At 39.9% G+C, this 27,464-nt stretch overlaps 1 protein-coding gene across 3 annotated transcripts; it reads left to right on the plus strand.

Moving 5' to 3' along the window:
- Window positions 1–1,238: 1,238 nt before the first annotated feature.
- Window positions 1,239–27,464, plus strand: ptpra (protein tyrosine phosphatase receptor type A). Of its 3 annotated transcripts, XM_034870151.1 has the most exons (23): window positions 1,241–1,633; window positions 12,744–12,790; window positions 13,058–13,139; window positions 13,896–14,330; window positions 19,312–19,411; window positions 19,607–19,680; window positions 20,125–20,261; window positions 20,792–20,882; window positions 21,120–21,196; window positions 21,296–21,332; window positions 21,456–21,553; window positions 22,500–22,619; window positions 22,807–22,973; window positions 23,077–23,212; window positions 23,326–23,475; window positions 23,626–23,719; window positions 23,863–23,939; window positions 24,086–24,220; window positions 24,796–24,921; window positions 25,076–25,227; window positions 25,622–25,757; window positions 26,689–26,829; window positions 26,932–27,464. In XM_034870151.1, the coding sequence occupies exons 2-22, from the start codon at window positions 12,770–12,772 to the stop codon at window positions 26,761–26,763; spliced, it is 2,520 nt and encodes an 839-aa protein (XP_034726042.1). In that variant the 5' UTR covers window positions 1,241–1,633; window positions 12,744–12,769; the 3' UTR covers window positions 26,764–26,829; window positions 26,932–27,464. The 3 variants fall into 3 exon arrangements, with proteins under 3 accessions (XP_034726040.1, XP_034726039.1, XP_034726042.1); XM_034870149.1 differs by having other exon boundaries at window positions 1,239–1,633; window positions 21,120–21,332; window positions 26,689–26,848; window positions 26,915–27,464; XM_034870148.1 differs by having other exon boundaries at window positions 1,239–1,633; window positions 21,120–21,332.

Here is a 27,464-nt window from a genome sequence, read left to right on the forward strand (position 1 = left end):
AATATATGCAATACAGGTGGACTGCAGAATCTATTACCAAAACAATTACTTTGTGCATGCTGGTATATGAGCCACATCCCCAGAACCATGACAAAGAACCTGGAAGAAAAATAAGAAACTCTACAAATCCACAATGTTTGCATTGGTCCGTCACTGTAGTGCACAGACCTTATAGTTTTGGACTGCAGCTAATGTTTATTTTCATCACTTAATAATTGCTTCAGGAAATTGAAAAGGTCCAGATCCAAAGGTATTTACTAAGTTTACTATAATAAAAGACTAAAATATTTACCCAAATATTTATATTTGCATAAACATGTACCACTAACTAACATAGTTTCTAAAGATTGTAGTAAAATGTTACCATTAAAAACATCACCTTAACAAATTATTTATTTTGACCTTTAAGACAATTGGCCTTTTCCTGTATGGTATAGAGCTTAACAAGTCAAAAATATAACTGCATAACATCCATAAAAATATTGTTAAATAATTAAAATGTGCAAAGAAAAAAGGTTTAATACTTTTCCTTCAAAGTCCAATCACTTGGTTTAAAAATGCAAAAGTGTAAATCTTAATATTTCTTATACTTATCAATATTATTTATTTATGTTTTCTAATCACTTTTTTCTACATGTTTATGTTTCTGTGGTTTCATTCCTGGACCTGCTGTTCTTATTCATTTTTTCTTCTTGTTTTGAGTCCAGCTTAAATGTTTTGTTCATTGTTATGGTCTGTTTGCAATAAACTCTCAAAATCACTTTATTTATTAATACAGTTCTTGTGGACCACAAACCACCTTCAAAACATGTATCAAGGAGAACACATTAACGTCAATACAAATGTATCAGATTCAGCAAAACAGCTCTTTTCATTTGCACATTCTGCAGGTTGATGATTTTTTGCCCATGGCCTAAATTAAAAAAAATACAAGCATAGGTCTACATGCTTACAGAAAGCAGACAAAACAACGCCAGCTCATCTGCGAGGTTCTTTATTAGTTGATGGGTTGATAAACACTGACTGAAGCAAACTCAGTCAGGGGCCCTTCAAGGACCTCTTGGAGTTCCCCTCACTGTGGGAATCACTGCCCCAGCTCGTTGCAATGACTGTATGGCACTCTAAACCGTGTAAGCTCCAGCTCTGACAGCAGGTGTCGCTGCGGGTTATGGGGGAACAGAGTGGAAAGAGACGGGGCCTGGCCTGGGAATTTGCTGCTCGCTTCCCATTCTTCCTATGCAGACAGTCAGACACACAACATGGCGGACTAGAATAGTCGGCCGACGCGCCCGGATACAACGGATACACCGTGGGATTTAACATCCAGGAAAGCCAAGAAAGTACATTCTAAAGGGAAGCTAAATAACGGGGAATCTAGATTTTTTGGGGGGGTGTCGTCCTTGCCTGGATTTAGCAGATAAACTGACTGCGAAGTGTTGACTGTGTCCCATATCGTGCTTCCCTCCTCCGCTATCACCCAGGTCCCCCCACCCCGCTCACACTCTCGGTTCCTGGGGAGTGGAGACAGGGGCCGGGGTTAAAACGTGGAAGAGAAAGAGAGAAAAAAATCCTACTTGGCTTTAATTCCCCCTCCCCGCCTTTCGGGTTTCCTCTGGGCGCTACAGGAGTTGTGGTGAGTTTTCTTGTTTTGTTGCGCTGAGCCCGAATCACACTTGTTACAATGTCGCTGTACCAGCATGTTTCCCCTCGCTGTAAAATGTTGTCACCCATGAAACAAACACTTTGTCCCCCCACATGCAGTCTTAACAGGATGCATGGTATGCCTACCTGTATCACAGCGAAGTTTACGGAGGCTTATGCAAAGAGTATGGCTGTGTATAATAGTTGTACACCTCTTAGTAAAAGCCTTGAACATTTCAGAAGTAGCTCGGAGGCAGGGAGGGCATTTTTGGCGAAGGGGGCTCTCGAGAAAAGGGCTTAACGATGAGTGCGACAACATTTTTGAAGTCAGAGGTTGTAACTCGGTTTGTTGTGCTGGCAGTGGAACAAAGGAGGCCCAGGGTCGGTCCTGCCTCACTGGAAAGTACACTTTATTTATCAACGCTTTGTTATTACACGTTCCGAGAGGGTGGGGAGCTGGCTGGGTGTAGAAGCGGAGAGGGGGGGTCTTTACGCGACCCACAACAGGAATTAGGTTGCCCCAACATTAACATGTAGGCCTGTGTCAAATCACAACGAAGGCTGCTCTGTGTTTCTTCTGCACTCTGGACATGGAGTCTCTAAAGTGTGCATTCCTCTTTACGACCTCTCCCAAAGTTTTTTTTTTGTATAAATGTTTTCCTCTCTCTCTGAATGTAAGGTGTAACCAAGCATACCATTTCAATATTGTGGGTGTTATGGGCTGTTTATGGGGTAAACTGTAGGTTTTGCTGTCTTAGCTCATCAGAACATTATTATTATTATTAACAGGATTATTGCTTAAATGACTTTGGCATTGGAAATGGTGACTATTAGGTAAATAATATGAATGAACTACAAGAACATTTTACCAGGTAAACATGTTTGAATGCCTAAACGTTGGAGCAGAGAGAAGCATCATCCAAGCTTAGGAGGCATGGCAGAGCATGGCTTGACATATCTGACAAAGCCTTTGCCATGTCTGCCTGGAGCTTGACTCATCACGTCTGGACCGATTTACTGAGCTGTAGAACAGGTCCACTATACCACAATCTCTGTGCCTTTCAACAACAAGCTTTCCAATTGACCCAGGTCACCATGTCAAGTTAGCCGCATCCAAGTGCAAAACCCAAGCTGCATGTGCCTACCTTGACCTCTGTATGTCAGGCCTGGACATGTTTCCCATAATGCTGTGGTTGTAACCCCATCTTAGGTAAGTCGGACTGTGTAAGAAAAGAAGGCTGAGCAGTTATCATCTTGCTTGCTCTGTCCATATCATCTCCAACCTATTTCAAGAAAAAGGAGTTGTTTCCGTCTTGGAACCTGAAAGGCTTTTAGCAGAGGAGCATGAGTGATCCTCACACCACACTTTTCATGATTGGCCTAGTTTCTAAAAATAAGAATAAAGTAGGCCCATAGCTTAAAATCGCTTTGTGGAACTTCGCTTGAAGTTTCAATTTGTGGGATTTTTTAAATCCTCCCTCAGTGTGAAATTTCACAATTTTAGGGTGCTGGCACAATATTATGCTTTGGCTCTTTGGGTGGGGCAGGAGATATATTTTTGTTTCCACCTGTGGGCCAGACCTGCATATTTTACTGTACTGTAATTCTGCCTTGAACAGGATAAACACAACTGCATTTAGAGGATTATGAAGCATTATGGAGCCTGATTTCAACTACATGTCATTTGGCCTGAAATACATTTACTTCACAATTCTGAAGATTGAACTGGTTGATAACTATCCATTCATAAATCAAATGTCTGACTGATTGGGAAAGACGCCACCCAGAGTCATCCAACTTTGTTCTCTCCCTCTGTAGATGCAGAGTAATATGTACATTATTGTGTAAATCTTTGATGTACATTATCCCGATGTGGGATTATTGATGTTTCTCGTTCACCACAACTGTGATGGATATTCATAATAATTTATGTCTTTTAAATGGACTTCAAAGACAAGGCGGGACTTTGTATTCAAGAAGTATTTTTAGATGTGTGAGTTTCTTGTGATCTTGTATACTCACGTGGGATCCAGGTTGGGTGAAAATCTAGGCTTCTACTTCCTTATTCCTTCATCCGAGTTTATTTAAGGCACTGTTTTTCTGTCACCATAAGGTAGAATAATGGCACTAAATATTGGAGTTGTGGGTGAAAGGGATGTGAATTTGGACAAAACAGTATATTAACCCACGTACACACACATGATGACACTAGTCTGTGCCTCTACACTCACAATAGGTACATACATTCTTTGATTGCTATACATACGTCTTGGTTACAGATACAGTTATGTTAATGTGTCCACCATTAACTGTTTTGTGGGCTTAACATCTGTATTTTTTCAATGAAATTATGAGCAAAATTACATATTCCATCACATCATATTATTGTCTTTAAGTTTGTTTTCCTCCCGGAGAAAAACTTTGATTTGTTTTTCTTAAACAATGCCTTCATTGTTGAGGTCAACTGTAGGTTGGATTCAAAACCAGTTGAGCACCGGAGTTATAAATATTTAGATTTGCCTTTGGCATCAGCCTTCGAGCAGACAGACCTTTTTGCCCTGCTGTGACAAAATGTTCAAAGAACGTGCTTGCTATGAATACACCACTTAATAAAGATGGGCGTGGAGGAAAAGGGATTTTGGAGAAGCACTGTCATGACACTGCTGTGAAGTTAAGTCTTAGATGTTTGTCTCTTCATCTTAGAAGGACTTTTTATCTTTCAGTGGAAGAGGAGGGAACTAGTGGAGCAGGATGGTTCAGATATGAGAACCTTCACTTTGGTTTCCCATTGTTACAGAACCTAAATTACCAAAGCAAAGACCGAAAGTGTGGTAGGCAAATTAGGCAGTGTCTGTATTCCTGCTGCACATAGAGCTGAATATCATTTAACATGTTTTGATATACCAGCGGTGGAATGTATCAAAGAACATTTCATCAACAGTATTTATTATTTAATGCCACTTAATACTTATAGTCTACTACATTTCAGAAGTACATACTGTACCTTTTACTCCAACATATTATTTGTCAGGTGTAAGATACTTAATTATAGGGTTTATATATAAGCATCTTTAGAGCTTATCATATGAGGTATTGTTATTTATTAGATGAACCATAGCCAACAATGACTGCTACCTACACATAATTAAATCAGTTATAGTAATTCAGTAATATAGTAATTATAGTAGGCCTGGGCGATATGGAGAAAATCAAATATCGCTATATTCTTTACCAAATTTCTCTAATGATATGATATTGTAGTGTTGGCTATTGGTGCTTTCACAAAATATTTACACAATGGGATTTTAGATAAATAATCATAAGTAATGTGGATATAATGACTAAGTGGGTAAAGGCAAATAATAGAACAGTTACAAAAGTCTGGTAAGTTCAGAATATTACATAACTTTACTGTAATGCAACACTTAAACCATATTAGTATATTACCTTGTCCAAAATCTAACACGATATCTAGTCTCATGTCACAATATTAATATATTGCCCAGATCTAATATATAGTAGGAAACACTCACATGGTTAATTTATCCTATATTTAGTATGTTTACTTTTTGTACTTGCAATGCATTTAGCTAATAATACCCTGTACCTTTTTTGTTTTTGTAATTTTCAAACCTTACTTGTAAGAGTATATCTACAGTGTAGTATTGCTATTATTACTTTAGGAAAAGAATAAATAATTTTTCCACTGGATATTAGTGCAAATATGGTACCTAAGTGTTGGTACAAAGTTACTTTTTCAAGTTCTTAAACTTTTTTAAGTTCACTTTTTTTCATTAGTGAAATAAATCAAACTTCTTACGTCTTAAAATTAGCGGCTATACAGGATTACTTTTGTCAAATTACAAAGCTATTTTATCAAAGAATTACTGGACAAGACTAGGAATTCGACCAGGCATTTGATGCCAACTTTTTAGGGCTTGAAGGTTTTTGGCACTTGGTGCGTGGTGCATGTTTTGGTCCGTACTAAAATGTAAGGTTTGATGCCCAGCCATAGCTGCATGCTAGACATAGACATCTGTCTTGGTATTTATGGGGATAGTGAATGAGGTTTCATTGTGGCCCTAAGCTGGCAGTTTGGCCCCACACCACGCTTCGAGGTCACAGTGGCTTCTGTGGGGAAGCCATGCTTTGCGCCTCTACATCCTCTGTGTCCAATGTGGGAAAGCTTGAGAGGCCCCTGGCATGCTCTGTGAGAAACCCCACAAGGAAGCAGACACAGAGCAGAAGTTCACTCACTCACCACATTCACTCATTGAAACAAGTGAGGTTTCTTGATCCTTGCAGCCTGATGGAACCAAATAATCATTACAGGGTTAATGACAGAAACGGCGGTCAGTCTGGCCTGTGTTATTAACCAGAATAGTAATCCTCGGCTTCGTTACGTCTTTTCATCAACTCCCCAGCTCTTGAATGAAGCCAACAGGAACACAAACCACACCAGCAGGGAATACTATCCCTCAGAAAGGGAAGTCCAGAGGATTGTGGCTGTTGTGTGTGTGTGTGTGGCACTGGGGACATATAATCTGTGGTCTGTTTCAGAGCAACAGTCCTAGCGGTCCTGGGTTAGGCCTACTTCAGTCTCCCGTGAAGAGAAGCATTCACAGTATTCCTGTTGCCCTGGTCCCCCACCCCTCAAGACATAGAAACAGTATTAATATGCCATGAATGGAGACAGACAGACAAGCATTATCTAGCGCTGCAGCAGCTAAAGAAGCAGGATGCCTTGTAGAAAGCCAGAGGGAAATATTTCTCTGCATGAATGGTGACGTCCTCTTGGCCGCCACTGCTGGTGTCAAGTCAGCAAGCCTTGTGGGTTTTGTGTCTGTTGGTTTTCCAGCTCACCAATTTGCCTTGGGGTATCCTTTTTGAATTATCAATACGATTAGTTGATTTTTATGAATAAATCCAACCATAGATGTGCAGTGGTAGTAGTTGGCCACATTGGGATTCTGAAAAATCAAAAACACTTAAACTGAGAAAACAGCTGGAACTATTCAGGATTCTAGTCTCAGGATAGAGTATTTTCTTCCCCAGAGAGATTCCTTTTGTAAAAGCTATCTTCATCTTGAGGTATTTATTAATTCATGTCCGTGCAGTAGTGTTAACCAGACAAGACTAAATAGGTTTGTCAACAACCTTATTTTCCATGATGAAGACAAGACATAATAACACCGCACCAATGTCCAAAAACGTTGACTAAGGCTAAATAAACATGCATCATTGTTGACGAAAAACGAGACAAAAATGTTTTTCATAAAATAAAAACTACTATAAAATCTCTAAATTTTGTCTACAATCGTGTCTACTTTGTCATCATGGGATAGAACTAGTGCAGTGCCCGGTTGGAGCGCCGCGGTTCAATCAGGCGCCACTCAGCTGCGGCTCATCTAAAGATTCAGCTGTCTCCTTTTTTCATCCAGCGTCACACATCCAGGTAGCGATGGGGCCCGGGCGGAGAAGGAGGAAGCCCGGTTCTGCCTGCTGCAGAAGCCGCTACAGCGCGTAGCGATGTGCCACGGACCATTATTAATTCATAAATAATCTCAGAAATAATTTATGAAAAAAAGAGACTAAAATGGTTTGAAAAAAACTTGACTGAGATACCTGAGATCTCTCTGACTAAAATGAGGTGACTTTTAGTCAACTAAAACTTGACTAACAAAAAACATATTTGAATGACTAAATATGACTAAAACTAACAAGGACATTTGGCACAAGACTAAGACTAAAAAAAACAAAAATTAAGACAAAATTAACACTACCGTGCAGTTGGGAAAATAACTTTTTACTTCAGGGTCATAGGTAAATACAAAAGCCTTAGTTAAATCCACAGACTTCAATGGGAACTCTCCATATTTAGTGACTACTTTGCATTGATCTTACGTCTTGGCCTTTGATTGTCATGGAGATATAATTGGACTTCCTTTATATTCTACCTATAAGGGTTCCTTTCACTGTGTGAATGAAATGGAATGGGAACAACCCAGCTCTTTCACAACTGTGTGATTGCACTGCCACGAGGTTTGCATTTGGCCGTAAGACAGAGAATCAGCTGTTGTTATTAGTTTGTTGGGCTCACTACTTTCATGCACATTGAGCATGAAGTTCTGCTCAACGGTAGTGACTTTTGCACACAACTCAATGAAGATTTTAAAGTTTATTATAGTGCAGAGAAAAAAAGTTACTGACATTTATGCATAATTTAGCCATAAAATGTGGTCGGATCTTAATTCAAGTCACTATATGCACTATGAAACAAATAACATTCAAATAAATGTTTTCAGAATTGGCATATTTATTTAATAATCTCAATTTGAAGAACTCCAAATGGGAAGTGGTGTGTGAAGCCAGATTTTCCCATTAATGAGTGTTGTATGGGCTTAGTTGTAGTTTCATCTTATTTGCCTGTCAACATGTTGAATCTGTAAGGGTACATCCCTAAAAACGTTCATAATAAACACAGCTTTCTTTAATAAGGAAATATGCCTTACTCTACTGCATGCATCAGTATTAAATAACGATCTTTGTCCAGATAAAATACACTCCAAAGTTTGGAAATTCCCCAATGTAGATCAGGAAATATCTGATTATAGAAAAGTCAAACAAGCCAAAGAATCTGCCCGAGCATTCAGTGCCAACTTCGGATACTTAGAAAATGTTTTCATACTAATAATGCTATTGGCAGATTTTGGATAGATAGATATATATTGATCCCAAAAAAATGGGAAATGATGGTGTTACAGCAGCAAACATCAGTCATACAGCACAGAGTATGAATATAAATGAAATACTAGGCAGTTGTTACTCAACCGGTACTGAGATTTAACATCCTTTTTTTTTTCTTCATTTATTTGTTGTTTGAAAAGGGGACAATGTACACTGATCAACATTCAAAGCAAATGTAAGCGTACCCGAGTTAGCCGTAGGCTAATTTTCATCGGCAGTCCCCTGGCCAGATGTTATTAGGCATCCCAGTGTCATTCAAGCTAGTACAGGTGATTCTTCTGATACTGCAGGTAAGCTTAGTGTATAATAAAACTAAGGGGGGAAAAAGAGATGATGGAAAAAGGAAAAACCATAGTCATGTTTGATTTCCATCAAAAATTAAGAAAGTTTACATCTTTTTGTTGTTTTTCTTATTCCCTCCACTCAAACTATCAATTTTTGGCAGTTTGCAGCTTGTCCCCATGGCTTGATCTATGCACTCTTCCTTGTCATGAAATATTCAAATGGTTGCACAAATCATGCCCAAAGTCAGAAGAGCTTGAGCGCGGTATTACCACCTTTGTTGGGAACATTTATTCACTACTAGATGGGCAATTACATTAGAGGTGCCGATTCAGAAAAATCACGATTCAATATCAATTTATAGGCTCACGGTTCGATTTACATGTTTCCTCTGCTAGAATAGTGAGAGGCTTGATTTAAAAGAAAGCAGACAAAAGATGCAAAGGGCTTTATCAATTAAATATGTTTATGAAACTTGAGATCAAATCAATAAAAGAGTTTCATTTTAAAATAAGTCTGCTCAGTCGCAATATATTAGCAATAAAATGGGTATTAGCCATTGAAGGATCAATATTAGAGCCGTATAAAGAAGAGGGTTTTACTTAAATGGTATTACCCTGTATGTTAATGTTATTACACATGCAACCAAATTATTGGAAAAAGTTTCATAGCTATGTCTGCTGCATCATCCATGATTTGAGTGTGACTTACACAAACCCATCGTCCAGAGTGTCTTTTTAAAAGAGAGCACTGACGACACAAAACCTAAAAATGTCTCAAATAGAAGCACTTGCCCAGAACCCCTTAAATTAATAATATCGTCTGCAGACACACAAGTCTGTTAAAAAATATAATGCATGCATTCACACACACATACACGCACAAGAAGTCTGCTTCTTCTCAGGAGGCCAAAACACTTCAAAATGCATTTCTAGGGAGTTGTACTCTCAGGTTCACAGTCTTTAGATAAAAACCTCTCGGGCTGTCCTGCAGCATTTGTGAAGTGGAGGTTAGAAACAGGACCGGCTTAAATCACTTACACCTACACAATGACACGTCATCCAGTCTCCCAGGATGGCACGCAGAAAACAATGAGTCATGCTTCATTAAGAGAAGCTTTCCCCCAAAAAGCTTGTTGATGTGAACATAACTCAGTATCTCACTAATTTAGCCTAGTACAAATGCCAGATGCCTTACAATGTTAATTCACGCAGGACTTGTCTTTTGTCTGTATTATACAACATGACTGAAAAGAAACGAAGCAACATGCACTTTATGACCTAACAGAAACCTGGACAAACTACCAGTGTAGAAAGACACAGTGCAACAATAGTATTTTCTGCTTTTTTGACCACACCTGTTACTCACTGGCAGAATTTAAATACATATTTAATAAATTTAAAATGGTATTTGGCCAGGATAACAATGTACCAACCTGCATCTCACTAACTGTGAAAAATGCAAAGGGTATGTAAAGGCTGTTTTTCTTCTGTCTATGGAGGTGATTTAGAAATAAAAGAGCTAAAACAATTATTTGAACAAAATTTTGTTGGTTGGACAAAACAAGACATTTGTATATATCACCTCAGGCTGTGGAAAGCTGCAGGGACACTTACATCATTTTCTGACATTTTATATTAGCGACTCAGCAGTCCATTGACAAAATAATCTGCAGATTGATGATGAAAATAATTATTTGCAGCCTTAACGACAATCTAATTCAATCAGTAAGGTACAGAGAGACACTTGTGATTCAAGACCCTCCTGTCAAATTTAGAAACATGTCGATGTAGTGAACAAAAGCACATCCTGCTCTCATTTGTCTTTAAATAATGTGCCAAAAGAAACCTTGGTAACACTTTACTTGAAGGTATCTACATAATAGTGACATGACACTGTCATGAACGTGTCATAAACATTATAAACAAGTCATGAACCTGTAGGAATGACTTCTTTTAGTAAGTCTCTTTCGGTTATGTCATAACAACAAGTTAGGGTTCACGTGTCATGACAGTGTCAAGTTTTCATGACAATGTTGTGTTACTCCCATGTAGATACCTTCAAGTAAAGTGTTACAAAAACCTTTCCAAAATCCCTGCAGTGTGTATACAAAAGTACTTCCTAGATGTATCCATGGTCCTTTTTTCTCAATGCATGAATTGTTTATAGGAAGCAGAGATTTGCTGACTATAGGGATGCATGGATGGGTGACAGAGAGAAAGAGGGATAGCAACAATTAGATTTGTAGGTGAATGGCATTCTCATTGACAACATAACTTCAGGCTGCAGTCAGAGCCGAACAGCGCTCTGCTAAAATCCGAGTGTAAGTACTACAAATGAAGGAGTTTAGTTTAAAACCCCAGGAGTTTGGCAACTGGCACTATTAGAGCTTTTAGCGACCAATTTATCCTCTGCCCACTGATGCAATAATCCCAGATGTAAAGTATCAGTTTGTGTGATGTAGCTGAATTGTGTATTGCTGAAGTATCTCTGTAAACAGTGGCAGACGGTCTGGATTATTCCAGGGTCAGGACCACGGGATTAGGTCCAAGGATTATAACAGTTCAGTCAGGGAGACAACAGTGTTGTTGGCCTCCGGGATTATACAAAAGACTCACTGTCAGCCAGGACGACCACCCAGCCGCTGTCATGCTTTCTCCAAGTTTGTCTATCCTCTGGCCTCCACTCGCTCATCCCCATATCTGTGGGTAAAGAGTGTCCTGAGTGCTGATTCACTGTTACTGCAGGAATTTAAATGTGACACTAATTCTGTTTTGGTCATGTTCCTGGTGATGAATATATGTATGTGTATGTAACACACACAGCACATTTTTAGGATGAAACCCTTTTACAAAATAGAAGATTAGTAAATTAAATGATGTAACAATAAGACTGTTTTGTTATTTTTGGTTTCATTTTAAATTTTTTGATCAAACTATCATTTTAATATCATTTGAAGCACCACATTTTGTAGAATCAAAATATGATATGAGCCTATCAACATGATAAGCTTCCACAGGAAGTTGCCAGTTAATAATGTAAAGTGTGGTCAAAGAATTTCTAATAATGGAAGAACTTCCATTCTCTTAATACTTCCGGCTTCTAAACTGCTTGCAGTTCCACCAGAGTTCCACTGGGGTTGATCGCAGGTGAGTGCAGAATAAATGGTGTTCTATGGAGCTATACCCCTCAAAATCAACTTTTATCGGGATATCATTTTTTGTCTATTAATTTGAATGTTGCATTTGAAAGAAGACCTAAGAAAATACACCCTGCTAGGTGTTGGATTTTTTTAAAGCTGTTTTTTTGTTCTAAAAAGCATTTTAAAATGTCAATGACGTTATACACATCATATGTTCAGAGATGCTGCTTTACGGAAAGCTCTGAATCCCTTCCTTTTTTCTCTTGAGGCATTGACAACACTTCGGACAGTTTAGGTTCTCCCTGTTTGTACACGTGCTAGAAAGAGGCCACGCCAAAATGTTCACTCTGATATTCTGGTTGTGCTTTGAAGCGGCATATCTGGTCGTAGAGACCAATCAGCATTCGTTAGCCGAATGGTAGCGTGTTATGTGCAACAACGCCACAACTTCTAACAAATCGAAAGGACATAAGTACTCATTCATTCAACTTTCGGCCTATAATCCACGTTGAACTTGCAAAAACTACAATCAAATCTGATATTTCTCAACGGCAAACAGATAAAAGAGACAAATTTAGCAGTCTAGCTCCATAGAGTCCCATTCGTTTTGCACTCATCTGTGATCACCGCCAGCGGAACCGCAACCAATTTCGGGACAATGCGGCATAATAGGGAGTGAACAGGTTCTCCGTAGATGGGGTTTGGTGGGGTCAAGCCCTAATAAAAATTAGGGAAAAAACTTGAATTAAGTGCTAACTTCACACCTGTGTCTCTGAATAGACCAAATATTTATGTCTACGTGTCTCAGAGTAATGCTGTCCTACAATTCTTATACTGATCTTGCAAAAAACTTTTTGCAAGGAGTAAGATATAGCAAATGTGTCGTGTAGAATGTTGCACAAGAAAATAATGTCTTCTGTTTGTGTTATAGGACCACGCTGTGCGAATGAGTGATTGATGCCAACTTCGCTTCTTCAGGTAAGCAACATTTGGCACACACACATGGCATTATGCAAGTATTTCATTTTCATTTCTGTTATGAGAGCATTACCTTCCAAAAATGTGCATGTGGGATTAGGATAGAAGATTACAAAAAATATATGGTGGATTATTCAACACATAAATCCTGAATCTATGATCTAAATAAAAACAACACTGGGTAACTTTTATTATTGACCTGAATGAGGTTTGAGGTTGTTTTGACTAATGCCCTCTTGTCCCTTTTGTTGTGCATCCTCCATGTAGGGCAGAATGGGTGTGTGTCCCCTGCTCCTGCTGCTCGGTCTAGCCCTCTGGGCCTCAGCCCAGGATCATGTCCCCATCACAAGTACGAACCATGTCCACCTATGTGAAATTGCTCAGAGTGCCCATATTATGCTCATTTTAAGGTTCATAATTGTATTTTGAGGTTGTACCAGAATAGGATTACATGATTAATTTTCAATAAACATATTTTTGTTTTACCACACATTGCTGCAAGATCCTCTTTTAACCCTGTGTGTTTAGGTCTCTGTTTTAGCTACAGAGTGAGACATCTCACTTCTATACTATCTTTGTTGGGAGGCGCACATGCACAGTAGCAAGGTGAGATCCCATCAGCTAGATAACTCTTTCTCCAACTTTGGTCAGTACAAGGCAGGATTAGCTGGGAGACTTCTTCTAAACAAGGGGCACTTATACCTGTTGAACAGGTACAACAGGGACATGTAAGTAGTTCTTTTGTAGATTATGGTGAACTAGTGAGTATTGTATCAGTGTTTTGCCATTGGGAATGCGCTAGCATGCTAGCGCTAGCATGTGCGACGGTTAGCCACCTCATCTTGGCTAGTGACGTAGAAAGCTGTGCAGATTTGGAACAGCTCACCCGGAGACAGAAAGCAGAGGACATTCAGAAACCTGTATCTCACTCAAAACTGCTTGGATAGTTTTTTTTCCAAGTCTGGAAGTGTGGAAGCACCAGAGACACAAAATAACAACCCAAATTTGTATTCATAATATGGGCACTTTAACTAACTTGCCGTTTTAGGTTATCAGCTTTAAAGTGAAAAAATTAAATGATACTTTGCTGTCTTCTTCTTCCCAGGTCCTCCAAACATCACTGTCAAACCCACAGACCCCCCGGCAGCACCCTCCCTCAACTTCACAGTCGCACGCACACAAGCACCCACAGGCCCACCCACAACGCTCGCCACCGCAGTCTTCCCGGTGACGACAATAACTACAACAACGACCACAAGCCCAGCTGGTGAGGAGGATGTACAACTAGCGGGTCCCAATGCCACCAGGCGGGTGTTACCAGTCCCTGCTCCCTCACCTCCAGCTCCAACTCATGCCCTCCAGGCACTACCAAGCACCGAGCTTCCCCCTCCTCCCACCCTGGTCGGGGTTGACAACATCACCACAGCCTCCCCTACAGACGCCCTGACTACAGATTTTATTGATGAGGAATTATTCATCGTCGAGACAGAGACCACCACAGAACCTGGGATGGGGTTCACTTCTGACACCAGCCCACATGGTGAGTGTGTATATTCAGGGCACCGTGTGTTTCTTGATTTTGTGTGTGAATATATAATCTCTCTTTATTTATTTTGGGGGATGGGGGGGTGTAATTCCCCCTGAAGCACTATCCCCAAGTCAAAAAGCAAGGGCTTGTGTGTAAACTTACTTTATTTGGGCAGAAACTTTGTGGAACAAAGACACAGAGAGGCCAGGTACACTACCAATGGGAGCCTCAATAGTCCACAATGCCACGAAGCAACAGAACGAGATGTTGACTTGTGATAAGAGAAGCGGTGACTCATTTTATCTTGAATGGAAAAACACCCACCTGCCATGGCGTGGGTTTTGCTATCACTCTGTCCGTGCATGAAACCTACAAGTTACCATTCTCACATTCCCTGCAGTTGTTCAGTCATTCAGAGAAGGGTGGAAGATCATTAAAGCACTGTTTAGACCCTGTGTCTCTTGTACCTAGGTAGGTATTTGTGGATTGTATTATTTGTGGAATTTTCTTTGTTGCTTACATTTGAATTTTGCTGTGGCAAGAACTCCAAGTGCTGCTAAAACTAAAAAAATAGACACAGTGACTGTTGTGTAGTGGTTGTTCTTATCCAAGTTGTTTGTCACTGGCAGATCAACTGTATACAACTGTATACTACAGATGTACAGAGGTTTTTCCTACTTTGCACACACTATAAGATGACTGAAGTCCTTATGTGTGCTTATGTGTTCCTCCTAAATTTGGTTTGAATTCTCAAAACATGTTGGGTGTGTTAAAGCATGTATTTAGAGCCGCCACTTGTCATCAGATCCTCCATGACACATTTTATTGCCCATGTGAACATGGCCTGACTGAAGTATGTACACAAAAGGTTAAGGAAATTTGGATACAACAAAAACAAAGCTTCATTAGAATACATAAACATCACAGATTGATGGTATACTCTAGAACCACGTAAGAGTGTCAGAGTTTTTTGTTTTATTGTTCTATCTAGCTGTGTGTTATTTATGCGGGCTGGCAAAGCAGCAGCAACAGCTAGAAAGAGCGAGCAAGTGAGTTTTCTGGTCAAGAGTCGACCTTTAATATTTTAGATAGTTGGACACTTTTCTGCTTTTAGACTCCATTGTAGCAGCGCTGGAAATATCCTGACGTGACACACCTGCATTTGATCAGTCATCCACAAGATTCAGAGTACCTCCAAACTAGATGACCCAGACACTGCCAAAAGCTGTTATTTTAATATGAAAACAACCGGTGTTCAGGGAGGATTCATATGCATTGTCTTCATTTTATCGGATGCTGTTCAGTTTTTAGCATTACACTTAACTTCAATACTTTAAAGCTTAAGAAATACTCAATCTTTTTTCTGTTTACAGACTATCAAAATAAAATCCTTATAACATGATCAGCACCCCTTTCTTTCACATTAATCATTCATATTACATTATGATAGAGAAATACTCAAATCACTATGGAATGTCACTGATTGATTCAGATGGATGGTATGTTTAAAACAATTTTGAAACTAAAGGGAAGCTGTAGAAGTTCATGCATTATGCACTCCTGGTCAACATAAACACAACAGATGTGCACGTAATGCTAATTGGTATGTCCTTTGTATAACATAATCACTTCATGAGTTTGTAGGTGTCATGTGATTGCTCTATTGTCTCCCGCTGGCCGTCTGTGGACCTTGTGTGGAGGGCTGCGAGCCATTCTAGATTGCATTGGATCTGTCAAGGCTGTGTCAGTTCCACATGATACCCACAACCTTTTGTGCTGCTGCTCGTTTCAATGTACAGATTGTCCGAGGGTGAACACTGAAAAGTCCTGGGAATTTTGTCTGAAAATGCAACATATCTGGTCGGCGTTCCAAACTGCTTCCCCCAGAAAGTGCATATAGAGCATAAAGTAAAATAATGCATTCTTTGCAGCATATTTTGTCTGTAATGTTAAGAGCTTTCTTGAATTTTGACTCTGCCAATTGAACAGCTGATTTTGTCATTGCATTGTCATCACTACGCTGCAGCTTTCTAGAAAGATCTCTTCTTTTGTTTTGGCCTCATGTGTCTTATCGGCCAGTCATCAGCACACAAATGGCAGCCGGTTTTTTTGTACACCAAAGTCCTGTTGTTGTTTAGGCGAATCTCATGTCTTTTGTGTTAACTATGTTAGTGAAAGGTCACCAAGAAGACAAATGGATTGCCTTCAACTCATGCACATGGTGACAACATATACAAATTGGTTAGCTATTGTAATCAACAGGAGACATCACATATAATGGATAACTTAGTCCATGTAATATCTAATTTGTACTGTTAAAGCGTAACTCTTGCCAAAATGCAAACTATTTTTTTTTTGTGAATGTAAAAAATCAAACTTGTAAATCAAATCAAACTATCAAACCAAGTCAAACTTTTGTTTAAAGGCATAGTTAGGACGTAAGTGCCACTTTAAGATTTACTGTGTTATCGTTTTCAGTCAAATGGCCTTTTGACTGGGGGTGCTAGGGGTACTACTATTTTTAAAACACTAAGAAGGCTCGACACAACATTAAACTTTGCTCAAAGTATCATCAGGGGTGCTACACATTATCTTGAGTTAAACATGTACATTGTTTGTTTATACCGAGACTTTTTAACTGGCAAGATAGTGGGGAGCGAAAAATCCAACCATCTTTCTTTTTAGTAAACTCTGTGTACACAAACAATATTCTCAATGCTCGAGTTCATGCGTAGAGCCCCTGGTGATACTTGGAGCAAAGTTTCATGTTGTGTCGAGCCTTCTTAGTGATTTTGATACTATCGTAGAAGTGCCCGTAGCACTCCCAGTCAAAAGGCCATTTGACCAAAAGTGAAAATACGGTAAATGTTAAAGTGGGGCTTTTGTCCTAATTATGCTTTTAAACAAAAGTTTGACTTGGGTACATTCCCAAAAAGACTCTAGGTTGCATTTTGGCGAGAGTTAGGCTTTAAACTCATCTGTCCACAGTGTTTTTTCACCAGCCAGCGGCATGATGTTTTTTTATCTTATGTCATAAAGTATGGGATGCAAATATGTGATGTAATATTTAAACTTTAAATAATTCATATAGTTGACAGCAAACCTCCTAAATGTTTCAGTATTTTCTACCATCACTTTGTGTTTGCTTTCATCTTGGGTAAAACCAGTTATAGACGCATAGAGTCCACCCTTAGTTAAACTGTGATTTATCGGCTCGATCCAAAGGACAGCCTGTTGCACTTTCTCTGCATCTCCATTTGTGTTCAGTGGCTGTGGAAGGCCAATGAAATATTAACATGGGTAACCATTATGGAAAGGAAAGATGCAGGCTGGTGTTGAAAGAGGGAAAAAGGGCACTATATGTCCTTAGCATATTTTATTTTAACTATCTGTTTTGTCTTATTGTAAATGAAAACTGTATTTTGTGGCCTCTAAACAGCCATTATTCATCTATTCAATTGTAGCTGAAATTATAAATAGATTAATGAATTAGTCGGTAATGTGCATATATCACTCTCATGTCTGGACATTAAATAGAAAGCTGCCGCTGCTTATCTTAGCATAGCATGATATGGAGACACACTGCTAGCCTCCCTCTGCCACCTATAAAACTCACAAATTAACAGGTCATGTCTTGCTCTTATGTGGTTTTTGGGGTTGTTGGTTTTTGGGGTTGTTGCTGGAATATGCTGGAGTCTTTATTGGCAGCACAGAGTGACTGCCTTCAATGACTTAGTTTTTTTTGCACGGATTAAAGAAAACGTATACAACATATCAAATTTTGGTAGAATTATTGTTCAGTGTTAAGTTGATATTGTATTATTTCTTGATAAACGTGTGACATTAGTAAAAGTAGTGCAGTGCCTGTTGAATATATATTAAATATGCCTGTTTGGAAGGGGCCGATTGCTTGACTGTGGTATTGCTGCTTGTCAAATTCTTTAAAACAACATTGTACCCCAAAGTTACTTACAGAAGGACCCCAAACCACTTCATATGCAACTCCCCTGTATACCCTACTACTGACTTACTGGTTTACTCCACAGAGATTGTTTTAGAATGTAATCACAAAATATCATAATGAAATGAAAATGTGGTTATTAGCGTCATGGACTTGTGGCAGTGCGCTACACACCCAGCCCGTTATAAGAGCTATTCAGCACCTATCTGTGTTAATCAACCATGTGTGAGTGGGTGCGTGCATGCCTGTGTGTGCGTGCAAGAGAGAGACAGTGCTGTCTTGTGTCGTATGGTCGTTAACAAATTTAACATTTCCGGAAAGGTGTTAATTACCATACTGGTTTAGTGGCTTAGCAATTACCGGTGAAGTAGGCGATTTAATTCGCGGGGGCACGTTGGTGACAGTAATGTTATTAATTAGCAGTATACTTAATAACTCGGGGTGAGTCTGATGAAAAGTGATGTGTCTGCCTGGTTTAGCTCTGAGATTTTCTCACATCACACAGCGCTGTGTAGTAATAATCTCAAAGATTACTTTATATTCTGCCTCTGTTTAGAAGTGGTGAATGTAGGCTAAAGCTCACAGCAACTTATTACTATACGGGATCTGGTTTTTGTTTGATATTTAGTGTTGGCAAATGGTTTCCTCTTAGCAAAAAAATAGATTTGAAAAAGCGTAGCACCTTTATTTAACAATCGCAATGTTCCTTTCAGCTATCAGCGTGTGCTCCAGAAAGGTGAAGGAAAGTAAGTTTGGTATATCCAGCAATCATGTAGCTAACGTTGATTGCAGGAAAAAAAGAAAAGGGTCAAAGACGGTAACAAACTTGGCACAGCACTTACTCTTGTCCGTAGCAAGACACCTGTCACGTTACTAATTGTTTGAGAGAAATGCACTTATAAAATGATTGCGCAATTTAAAGATAGATAGAATATTTACAAACCACAAGTAACCTAACCAAGCTTATTTTGTTTAAATGTAATACATGGTACAAACGATGTATGTTCCCCTTTCTTTCTGTCTCTGATGTAGACAACAACCAGTCTGATGACATGCCAATCATAGCAGTCATGGTGGCCCTGTCCTCCCTGCTGGTTATCATCTTCATCATCATCATCCTCTACATGCTCAGGTTGGTGAAGTGCCGTCAATGTTACTCATGGCACACTTAGCAAGAGACCTGTGGTGAAGGCCTATGGTGCTCCTGTTACCATGGCAATGACTGATTGGCATTCAGCTGTGAGACTGTGTGTTTATTTGTGTGTGCGTATGCATGTAAGAGAGACTGTGTGTATTAATATATACTTTTATCTGTGTTGATTGGCAGGTTTAAGAAGTACAAGCAGGCGGGAAGCCATTCCAACTCCTTTAGACTGACCAATGGTAGATCAGAGGATACAGGTAAAACAGCTATGCATGCATTAGTTTGTATCGTCTTTAGATTTGTCAACAGATGTGACCACATACGCACTGAGCGTTAATTTATTTGTTTTGCTTTTGATCACCAAATATTTACAGCTGGTTTGACCAAACTTGCTACTCTGAGTTGTTTCTGATAAGACTTGATTGATCTTGCTTCCCTAACAGATAGCAGAAAGCTTTTGTTCATTGTGATTACCTAACCAACAGGGCTGCAGTTATCGCCCTCATAATGTCACAGTGTTGAATCACATCGCCATCTGGTGGGCATCTTTAGAAAAGACACCGAATGGTGAAGTCAGTGTTACTTGCCAACTCATTTTCTTACCTTCTTCTCCCATGTCTTTGTCTCCACCTGTGTCACCCCTCCCATTCCTTCCCTCCTCGCCTCACTCCTGCCACCTCCCTTCCTCCTCAACTGCACAGAACTTCAGACTGTGCCACTATTGGCCCGTTCACCCAGCACAAACAGGAAGTACCCGCCCCTTCCCGTCGACAAACTCGAGGAAGAAATGAACCGCCGCATGGCCGACGACAACAAGCTCTTCAGGGAAGAGTTTAATGTATGGCACACTCAAACACACGCACCTCTGATAACATACTGGTCATGATATTCACCTTTAACCCATTTCCCTGTATCCGAAATAAATGAATCCCAACCAGGGTTACTTGTAGCCCAGAGCGTATTTCCACATGTTGCAATTGAGTGTGCATGGAAACTAATTGGCAAGCTAGCAAAGTTGAAAAAGTTGGCAAAACAACTTATGGATAAATGGTTAGCTAAAAGAAGAAAAAGATTTAAAGATAGTTATAGTTAGCTCATATAAATGATAAACAGCTGAAATAATTAGCTTCCATGATGGTATTAGACATGTAATATCTCACATTATTGCATTAGTCAGATGATCTGCCTAATGCTGCAGCACATTTGCACAAAAATACATTTGTGGTTATCTGTATTCAACACACAGCGGCAAAAAGATGAAGCCTACTGAAATGATGTACAGGGTCAAACAGCATGATTTGAAACTGAAATGCTTCTGTCTGCTTTACGTCCCTGTTATCTAAATGTATTTTTATTGTGTGTGTTTAGTCGCTGCCAGTCTGCCCCATCCAGGCATCATGTGACGCTGCTTCCAAAGAAGAGAATAAAGAAAAGAACAGATATGTCAACATCCTGCCATGTGAGTGACGACAGAACCACAACACTGTCTGACATTAATAAAGAAGCACTCAGTGTAACTTATATACTATTTTAAGCTTCTTGAAACATCACCAGTACACCCATGTTTTTGATCAAATGGCTGACAATCAAAGACAGAAAAGTGATTTACTGAGTTATATTTCAGTGGGCAGAATGAAAAGATTGTAGTGTACCATGTGTCATTATTGTGCTCCTTCTTCTCTTCATTTTCTCTCAGATGATCACTCCAGAGTGCATCTCTCATCTCTGGAGGGAGTCCCAGACTCTGACTTCGTCAACGCCTCCTTTATAAATGTTTGTATAAGTGCAGCATTTTGCCACAAACAGCACTATTCTGCTCTAAATATATTGTGTCACATCCTAATTTCCCTTCTTGACTTCTTTAATTTGCAGGGTTACCAAGAGAAAAATAAGTTTATTGCAGCTCAAGGTAAGGATAATGACTTCTTTGGCAGCCAAAAAAACGACACAGTAGTTTATTTACCAAACTAGCTCCTTGATAATTAGCTTATTACTTGTCCTTTGAGTTTCTGTATCTGTCTCGGCCTCTCAGGGCCCAAGGAGGAAACGGTAAATGACTTCTGGAGGATGATCTGGGAGCAGAACACAGTCACCATTGTCATGGTGACCAATCTCAAGGAGAGAAAAGAGGTAGGGTAGCAGAAGCGATGATGATGCTTGTGTTTGTACTCTGTGTCTTATAAGATTATACAACAGCTTCAAATGACACTTATGCATTTTGTATAGAGTATACTGTACATCCACAGTTGAGATAAAAAAGAGCGGTTACCCTTGTTTTAAAAGCACCAGGGACCAAAATCATCTTGAACCTCCGCATTGGTTTCATGTTTAACATGTCTTTATTTTCAAAGTAATTTTTTTATCTGTAAAATTAGTTGAAGGTGCCATGCCACACATATTTTATTAATTGTTAATGTCTAAAGTTCTACCATGAACAAACATTTTGTGGAAAAAATGTCTTGGTTACCTTCTTTCAAGTCATTCTAGTGCGTTAAAGAAAGCCGGCAGGAAAGTTCAGCTCGATTCGGGCCAGTTCTCAATAACTAGCTAAAGAGAGCTAAGCTGCTTGGCTGGCTATCAGCATCCTCTACTCAGCGCAACTGGGCGCTCATGAATAGTAATGAGTTCAGGCAACATGACATCAGACTGACCAGCGTTTGTAATTGGCCTGATTTCTCCACTTATTTCTTTTCAGTGGCTAGAGCTGACAGAGGAGGAATCAGTTCATTTTCAGATTCACAACATAACACAAACACATATGGAACTAACATATTTTTTTTAAAAGCAAGGGAAAACGGTTTTGTGTGGCAGGGCACCTTTAAACTGTAGATGTTTTTAAACCCCCGTGTGAATCGTTGTGTGAGGGCAAGCATGATTAGTCTTCAAATCACGAGTTCACCTGAATCTCTCTTTGCTTTTTCACTGTATTCCTTCTCTCATAGATGTAACATAGTAAGAATATTGTTCATTTGGATAACCTCAGTTATATTCTCACCCTTTTTCTCCCATAACTGAAACCAATTGAGGCTGTTATTGCACACCGTGTTATGAGTGTGCTCGACTCTCTGTGTTTTAGTGTAAGTGTGCCCAGTACTGGCCGGACCAGGGCTGTTGGACATACGGGAACATCCGCGTGTCTGTAGAGGACACAATGGTTCTGGTGGACTACACAATCCGCAAGTTCTGCATCCAACAGGTGATACCTTGTTAGTTGGATACCAGGATATACATGTTTAATTCTGTGTTCATCCTCCACACGTACACAAGAAACACTGGTGTAGTTTGTATCTACAGTCATCTTTTGAAAAAGTATCAGGGCATGCACTACAGATAAAAAATACTCATTTTGTTGTGGCTTGGTCTATGACCTGGTTGAATTTCAGGTGGGAGATGTGTCTGGGAAGAAGCCTCAGAGGCTTGTGACCCAGTTCCACTTCACCAGCTGGCCAGACTTTGGGGTGCCCTTCACCCCTATTGGCATGCTCAAGTTCCTCAAGAAAGTCAAGAATTATAACCCTCAGTATGCCGGGGCCATTGTGGTCCATTGTAGGTAAGTGGATAGAAGCTTACACTCTTCCTAATGCCTAGTTTGTTGTGTGTTTTTGTTGGGATGCCACATACAACTCACAACCTGTCATATTTCTGTCTGTTAGTGCGGGCGTGGGGAGGACAGGTACCTTTATTGTAATTGATGCCATGTTGGACATGATGAACACCGAAAGGAAGGTGGACGTGTTTGGCTTTGTCACCAGAATCAGAGCCCAGCGCTGTCAAATGGTCCAGACTGATGTGAGTCCAGTGTCGACACACATGAATTCAGTCTTTCCCATGATGCAGTGTTTTTAGTTTTTGTTTGTTTTTGTCTTACAATCTCTCTTCACCACCTTCTCTCTGTCCCACAGATGCAGTATGTGTTCATCTTCCAGGCGTTGTTAGAGCACTACCTGTATGGAGACACAGAGCTGGAGGTGACTTCTCTGGAGTCCCACCTTGCCAAACTATACGCCCCCTCACCTGGAGCTGGCTGCAGTGGGCTGGAGGCTGAATTCAAGGTCTGTTTACCTGTTATTATTTCCCAAAGAGACATTTATCATACCTCTCCGTCTAAACTGTTTTGGGTGAGAACAATTGGTATCCAAAGTTCTTCTGTGATGTTTATTTTGCAAATGCTCTGAGGCTTAAGTTGTGATCGCTTTTTTTAGAAACTGACATCCATCAAGATTCAGAATGACAAGATGAGAACTGGGAACCTGCCCGCCAACATGAAGAAGAACAGAGTCCTGCAGATAATTCCATGTGAGTGATGCAGCTGTGGGTTTATACAGTATTAGTGATGAACGCCATGATGCACATAATGGAATAGCAGATGTATAGTCCCTAAGTCAACTCTGAAAAGCTTTTTATCAGTCAAAGTTAATTTTTCTTCTTGCTTCTAATAGATGAGTTCAACAGAGTAATCATTCCAGTCAAACGAGGAGAGGAGAATACGGACTACGTCAATGCCTCTTTCATTGATGTGAGTGTGATAGCAACTGGATAAGAATGGATCATTGCATTAATGCAAGCAATTGATTGGGTGTTTAAAGTCCGCTTTTCTCCCTCCTTTCATCTGCCCTTTCCCCGTGCACATCACTTCTTGTCATGTCTTGCTTCTGGTCACAGGGCTACCGCCAGAAGGACTCCTACATGGCGAGCCAAGGCCCACTTCAGCACACCATAGAGGACTTCTGGAGGATGATCTGGGAGTGGAGAAGCTGCTCCATTGTCATGCTTACTGAGCTGGAGGAGAGAGGGCAGGTGTGTGGTTGTGTGCGGATACAAACATTAGTATCAGATATCAGGTCAATAACTGGCTAAAATAGAATATTGATGTTAGATATTCTACTCAATGCTAACTTGACGCCACCAGTCTTGTGGAACATGGTAATAATCTGAGGGAAATGTCTGGATCTTTAGTGGATATCCAGCATTTCTTAATCATGTCATACATTTAATAAAATGTGATCTAACGTATTAGTGACCAAGTTATCCAGATGTTTTTAATGCTACTGCAAAGTAATTGCTGAAGTTGATCAGTACTACCAGAAAATCATCTTTAATTTCCAGCACTGGAAGTTTAGAATCCAGTTATTTCCGGCAAACATGATGGGTTTGATGTCAGTTCCCTTCTCATGCTCATGTAATTAACGATTACGGTAGTTTGAATGAGTTTTTCTCTTTAATAGTTATTACTGTTTTGCCATCTGGAGAATTTTATAATTACTATCCAGAGATTTTGATGACATTAATATTTTAGATTTCTTTGAAATGTTCAGAATCTTAGCATGCTGGTGAGCTTCGTAATTTGACCATCTCCATTATGGGTCCTGCAGGAAAAGTGCGCTCAGTATTGGCCTAGTGATGGAGTGGTAGTCTTTGGGGACATCTCCATCGAGATTAAAAGGGAGGAGGAGAGCGAGAGCTACACAGTGCGTGACCTCCTAGTCACCAACAACAGGGTAACAAAAGACAGACGCTCCCAATACAAACACACTACATGACAAATATTATCAATTAATATTGTGCCTTTTGAAGCCCTGATAATACGCAACACACAACAATCATTGCAATTCTAACTAATCTCTTCCTTTTTGACCTTGTCCATCTTCCCAGGAGAACAAGGCTCGGGCGGTGCGTCAGTTTCATTTCCATGGCTGGCCAGAGGTAGGCATCCCCACTGACGGTAAAGGCATGATCAACATAATCGCCGCGGTGCAGAAACAACAGCAGCAGTCTGGCAATCACCCCATAACTGTGCACTGCAGGTAAATGCTGATGGTTTTGCCTGTAGGTTCCAGTGTAAGAAAAAATAGGAAACACAGCCTGTGATAATAAGATAATTATATTGATCCTTTGTGTTACTGTTGCACAAGGTAATGCTTCTGGCAATCAAGTGTGCAAGTTTGTGTCTGGGCCATTGTTGCATCTAGTAAATCACAGGAAAACCGCTAAGGAGAATATTTCTTCTTCCTTGGGACGTTTGAACTGCAGCCAGAAACAGTGCTTTGTTCTTTCTTTTTTCTTTCTTTTTTTTGTGTGTATGTTACACATGGACATGCTGTTGTATGTTGATGTATGCTCTGCATATTACAGCACTGTGTATATTAAAGTTTCTATTTCTGCGTGTGTTTGTGTGCGTGTGCCTGCGTGCATGCGTAGTGCTGGTGCTGGTCGGACGGGGACTTTCTGTGCGTTGAGTACAGTCCTAGAGAGGGTGAAGGCAGAGGGCATCCTGGATGTCTTCCAGACAGTCAAGAGCCTCAGACTGCAGAGACCACACATGGTGCAGACACTGGTGAGTGGCCCTTTGAACCTTAATAGGAAAACACTTTAGATTATTCATTTATCATAAGGGCCCAATAAGAAGCAAGTCAATCTCCTATGAAAAAGTGAGACATTTGCTCTCCTTACATTTATTAAGGATTTTGTGACAATCCCTTTTCAAAAAATGCATATGTTGCCCTTTTTTCCACAAGAAGCAACAGATTGAATTCCGAAACCAAAAGCTAGATTTAATACTACTGCTAAGGATTTATTTATTTACATTGCTGTAAGTGTATTTCTCAGCACGGGGTATCTCAACAACTTGGGTATTTCCATTAATATTGGTATTTAAATTGGGCTCTAGCCAAGGAGTAACTGGTCATGGTTTTGGTAGAGATTTGAAAATAGGATTTATGTCATTAAACAGTTTTTTTAAACCGTGGAACATATAAATGTAGAAAGTTGATCTCAGGTAAGAAGGTTGATACTACTCTCCTGTTTACAAGGTAAATATCAAACTGGATCCAGCAGCTGCTTAATTTAGCTTAGCATAGAATAAAGGCTGGAAACAGGGTGCCATCCTGGCTCTAACTAACATGTTATATCTTGTTTGATTAATCTTTAAAAAAAAAGTGTAAAAACAACAACTCGCTGTGTCAAGTTGAATAATGGGCTGGACTATTTCCTGGCCAAGATAAGTTTCTGGCAAGAAGTGGGGATTACTGGTCCCAGTTCAGTCAAAATAGCCCGAAACTCAAACCTTTTTTTGGTACAACCTCTAAATACAACAATGAACCTGAAAATGGGCATAATATGAGAACTTTAAACTACAGCTGTGTGATTGTACTGCTGTTTGTACTGTTAGCCTTAAAGGATCAGTGATATGTGACAGATTTCAGAAAATAAGTGTTGGTAGTTCCAACTGACATAGCTGTTTCTCCTGTGCCCTTTCCCTTCCTCAGGAGCAGTACGAGTTCTGTTACAAAGTGGTCCAGGAGTATATAGATGCCTTTTCTGACTACGCCAACTTCAAGTAGGAACCTGCAATGGAAGGATGGATGGATGTCTGCATACACTTCATACAAGCATATACACGCCCCAGAACACACACACGCACACACACGCACACACACGCACACACACACACACACACACACACACACACACACACACACTCACACTCACACTCACACTCACACTCACACACACACACACATACATTACCATGCAGAAAGCTGCATATTCCCATCTGATGGATTAAAAAAAGAAAAGACTCATCACAGCTTAATCTGTGGATGGGATGAACTGCCCGCAGGAAAAGGGAATCGAGGCCTCGGCCCGGAGGACAGGGCAGCGCAGTAGGACAGACAAAGTAACGCAGATGCCTTCTTGAAAATTTTGTAATATTGGTCTTGTTAATACAGCCCTTCACCTCTATTTGCTATTCCTCCACATGTATATATACTTAACTGTGTTGCATCTTATTACTTTGGTTTCAGGCACAGTTTTGAGTTTGGCTGCATTTTTGGGTGGCACCTGTAATGTATTTTATTGGTATAAATATATAAATATATATGACTATAAATCCAACGCTTTGGATGCTAATGTAAAAAATCCAGAGTCGAGGCGATGATGTTTGGATTTTTGTTTTTTACTTTTTAGGGACAGAGACTTAAAACATTTTGGCTTGGCCAGAGCCATGCTGTAGCAACGTGTGTTGTAGCAGAACATTTACAGA

The sequence above is a fragment of the Etheostoma cragini genome, chromosome 4, assembly GCF_013103735.1.
Source record: "Etheostoma cragini isolate CJK2018 chromosome 4, CSU_Ecrag_1.0, whole genome shotgun sequence".
Lineage (NCBI taxonomy): Eukaryota > Metazoa > Chordata > Actinopteri > Perciformes > Percidae > Etheostoma > Etheostoma cragini.

Coding starts and splice junctions, on each gene's coding strand:
- ptpra (XM_034870149.1), top strand. CDS start 12,770: ATGCCAACTTCGCTTCTTCAG. Junction 14,331..19,311: donor TTCTGACACCAGCCCACATG/GTGAGTGTGTAT, acceptor TCTCTGATGTAG/ACAACAACCAGTCTGATGAC. Junction 24,221..24,795: donor AGCTGGAGGAGAGAGGGCAG/GTGTGTGGTTGT, acceptor TGGGTCCTGCAG/GAAAAGTGCGCTCAGTATTG.